At 51.4% G+C, this 4,455-nt stretch overlaps 1 protein-coding gene across 1 annotated transcript; it reads left to right on the plus strand.

The window, feature by feature from the left end:
• The first annotated feature begins 1,569 nt into the window (after window positions 1-1,569).
• LOC123096376 (probable LRR receptor-like serine/threonine-protein kinase RKF3) lies at window positions 1,570-3,942 on the plus strand. Its single transcript, XM_044518102.1, has one exon. The coding sequence runs from the start codon at window positions 1,880-1,882 to the stop codon at window positions 3,776-3,778; it is 1,899 nt and encodes a 632-aa protein (XP_044374037.1). The 5' UTR covers window positions 1,570-1,879; the 3' UTR covers window positions 3,779-3,942.
• The last annotated feature ends 513 nt before the right edge of the window (window positions 3,943-4,455 follow it).

Below are 4,455 nucleotides of genomic sequence, written 5' to 3' on the forward strand. Positions count from 1 at the left end.
ATGTATTTGTTGAAGGGGTTGATGGAAGTACTTTGAATTAATGTCCCATATGTGTAACATAAAAGTTGCTCAATAGTTGTCTCGTTCGCGTTCTTCGTCCCTGCAGGTACCCAGGATCATGGAGAGCGAGCCACGGAGAGGCTAAGGGCATGGAGATCGTGAAGTGTTATTCTTTCTGAACACCAGTGACAGAAATGTTTAGTACAGTAACACGGTCCCACCCTTGGTGATACAAGAGGTGTAGTCATTAAACGCCCAATATTTTTGTCTGATTTCCTATCTTAATTACCGGGTAACCCCGTGCGACGGATAGGGCCTTTTGGTTGGACAACTGACTCTTGATGCAAGATGTGTGCCGGTCAAGACGTAATTTGGACATGCCCCCCATTTCGATATGTTGCAAGCACATCTCGATGGATGACTTCCAGGGCAGGGCACAATTCAATATCATGATGATCTCATTCACAAATATATGATTGTAAAAACAAGTCCTCATACCCATGTCTATTTTTATTATAAGTGTTTTAAGTGTCAACTTTATTCTGATCCGGTCAAAAGCTAGCTGGAATTAATACCTTGCAAAAACATGGTAGAAACCTCTAACTTCAAGGATGCCTTTCTCTCGTGGGTTCGTGATAACGTAGGGTCACCTGTTGGGAAAAAAGACGAGAATCCTTTCTGCCTTTTTACCGGATTACTAAAGGGAGCACACACGCCGGCTACCACAGGAGTCGCGGCACAGCAATCGCGAATGAGAACGTCTGCAGCTGCGCGACGTTCACGCCACCAACTAGGCTTCGTTCGCATTGGTACGGTGACGAGGACGGCCCGTACACATCCATCATCAACCTCACATCCATTGACGACAGACAAGTGCAGACTCTGCCGAGAAGGAGTAGAGCATGGGAGTCGGTTAGGGTCCAGACACTTTTTTAATGAAATATGCCAAAATGTAATGTATGTGGCCCATTTTAGATGAAAATTATAAAATTTAATCAAATTCATTTTGAAGACGTGAATATGGTTGGATGACTGGCTCCCATATCACTCTTCACTGACGAATACAGCGTTCGTTTTAGGGATAAGCAGTGGGATGCTTTAATTTAATTTATATATTTATAATTAATATCTTAGAGCATCTCCAATAGCTTGTCTATATGGATGTCTATACTTGTTTTCCACGACGTGAGCCGAAATGGGTGTCCAACAGCTTGTCTATATGGTCGTCCAAATATACACATCCTCTAAATCGACCTCGACAATGTCCACGCCTGGACAATGTGAAGGCATCGTCTAAACTCAGTTGTAGTCATGATTTCTTCCTCTCCCCAGCGACGGCCCACCTGTCATGGTGCCTGTATATAGACGTTCTGATGCAAAACTGGACGTGTATATGAGGGAATCTTTCTAGACCATTGTCTATATGAATATATAGACATCAAATATACACATGCTATTGGAAATGCTCTTACGACCACCCACGTATTTTATATCCGTTGCAATCGCACGGGCATTTAACCAGTTACGAATAAAGGCTGCAAATACGATAACTTCATGCTCGAGCCGGAGGAAGGTGCTGCGAGCTGCGGCGCCGACCAGCCTGCGTGCTGGCTCCTGGAACCAGCGGACTGGGTTCGCCGCCGCCGCTCCAGAGGCAGCGCGTATCACGACCCCACCCACCCTCCGTGCCCACAACAGGGAAAAGCCAAGACCGATTGACGCTGAAGGAGCTGGAGAAAGGCGGCTGGTGGGGTGGTTGGGTGGGTGGTGGTCGAACATCCATCCCCGTGGCCGGCCGTTCCCCATCTCCTTCCCAAATCGATGGTCAAACCTCCTCCGCCTTCTCCTCCTTCCTGATCCCCGACCACCGTCCCCACCCATGTCCCGCCGTCTCTCCCTCCTCCTCCTCGCCTTCTCCATCCTCTTCCCCGCCACGCTCCTCGCCCAGCCCACAACGCCGCCGCAGCAGTGCCCGCTAAACTTCACCGCTCTGCGCCCCTTCCTCGCTCCGCCGCTCCCCTCCGACGACGCCTCCCGCTGCGCCTTCGCGCTCCAGTCCGTCCGGCTCCTCCTCTCCCTCCACCTCGCCGCCACTGGCTCCTTCCTCGTCCCCGCCTCCTCCTCCTGCCTCCCGCCGCTCCGCGACGCGCTCCCCTTTCCGCTCCCTCCGCCCGATGCCTGCGGCCTCGCGGGCATCGATGCGCTCCTCTCCGCTCCTGGATGCGCCAACATCTCCACGCGAGCGGATTTCGACGCCCGAGTGCCTGCCTCCGCCCGCAGGGACATCAACGCCAGCTGCTACCGCGAGCTCGGCGCCGTTCCGGTCTGCACCACCTGCACGACCTCGCTCAGCAAGACGGCTGCAGCCTACCTCCTACCTGGATCCCCCGACGGGGGAAACAATGTCACCGGCTGCGTCCAGTACCCCTTCATATACACCGGCGCCGCGGCCAGCCTACGCGGCCCCGACGACCCGGACACAGCCAACTGCCTCTACCTCCTTAAGGCCAACTCTGAACCCTCCAAAGGGTCCGGCGCCCCTGCCTGGCTCTACGGCGTCGTCTTCGGATGTGTCGCCTTTGTACTGCTAGTTGCCGCCGCGGCTGGTTCGTGCTTCTTTGTGCGGCGACGCCGGAGGCGGGCTGCCGCTGCCGCACTGGCTGCTGACAGTAGGAGCAAGCGCTCGCATGCCATGGAGTCCATCACCGCCAGCACCACCTTGCTCAAGTTCACCTACGACGACATCAAGATGGCCACGGGGAGCTTTGCTAGAGACAGCATCATCGGCCGCGGCGGGTTCGGAAATGTGTACAAGGGGGTGCTCCCGGATGGCGCAGAGGTGGCAGTGAAGCGCTTCAAGAACTGCTCGGCAGCCGGGGATGCCGCGTTCGCGCATGAGGTGGAAGTGGTGGCCAGCGTGCGCCATGTCAACCTGGTCGCGCTCCGTGGCTACTGCATCGCCGCCACGCAGAGAGAGGGCCACCAGCGGATGATTGTGTGCGACCTCATGCATAATGGCAGCCTCCACGACCACCTCTTCGGCGCCGGGGAGTGCCAGATGGCGTGGCCAGTGAGGCAGAGGATTGCCATTGGGATGGCACGGGGCCTGTCCTACCTGCACCGTGGCACACAGCCAGCCATCATTCACAGGGACATCAAGGCAAGCAACATCTTGCTTGATGACGATTTTGAGGCGAAGGTGGCCGATTTTGGATTGGCCAAGTTTGCGCCAGAAGGGATGACACACGTGAGCACAAGGGTTGCTGGCACAATGGGATATGTCGCTCCAGAGTATGCCCTCTATGGCCAGTTAACTGAGAAGAGTGATGTCTACAGCTTCGGAGTTGTGCTTCTTGAGCTTATGAGTGGGAAGAGAGCATTCATGTCTCTCAGTGAGGGAGAGAGCTTCGTGCTTGCTGATTGGGCTTGGTCGTTGGTGCGGAGGGGGAAGACGCTGGATGTGATCCAGGAAGGAATGGCTGAACCTGGTCCTACTAAGGTCATGGAGAAGTATGTGCTTGTCGCGGCACTCTGCACACATCCGCAGCTGCATGCCAGGCCAACAATGGAGCAAGTGGTGAAGATACTAGAAGCAGATTCAGCACCAGGGCCTTTAATCATTCCGGACAGGCCTCTCCCTGTTGTTGCAAACCTGGCCGATATTGAGAGGTCAGTGAGCAGCAGCACCGGCTCAGGTCAGCTGTTCAGTCCCTCTGGCTTCCGGTCTTTTATTCATAGAGACGAGGATGCTACACCGGAATCTCCAAAGGAAACATAACATTTTGTTTCACAGTTGCAATTTAATGTCTATCATCTTTGTTTTGTTAGCTTGATTTTATTTCTTGGATTACACATTGCAGGCAGCTATTGTAGATGATAACATGTATTTTTGCTCTCACAGGAAATATATGATTCTGCGTGACAGTTCAATTCTTTTAAACATATATAATGTTGTTTATCTTTGCTACATATGCAGCTTAGTAATTGATGGAAGCTTCTTTTTTTTTGAGATTTTGGAGATGATATATTGAAAGCTTAGTGATCCTTTGTCCTGTGATATACTCCCTCCGTCCCAAAATAAGTGTCTTTGTACTAACCTTAAGACACTTATTTTGGGACGGAGGGAGTATATTACAATTGTTACTTGAAGAAGCTATTTGTGCTCTGCGGTTCAAAGGTACCTATAGTTCCATATTAGGACAATCATTCAGTTGGAAGAACAAGGTGATGTTCCATTGATTCGATTAGCTTATATGATATTGCATTCTAAAGAGAAGTCTGTACTTCTCTGTAGCATAAACAGAAAGATGATGTTAGAGTGGAGGATTTGGCTAAAGAGAGAGTTGCTGATAAGAATGATTATGGTAATTCTTCTTATAGCCCTTCTACTAATGATAAGTTTTATCTTTTACATATGTCTGATGTGGTGGGTATTGATCTGGGTTGTTCTATTGA

This window comes from Triticum aestivum, chromosome 4D, assembly GCF_018294505.1.
Source record: "Triticum aestivum cultivar Chinese Spring chromosome 4D, IWGSC CS RefSeq v2.1, whole genome shotgun sequence".
Lineage (NCBI taxonomy): Eukaryota > Viridiplantae > Streptophyta > Magnoliopsida > Poales > Poaceae > Triticum > Triticum aestivum.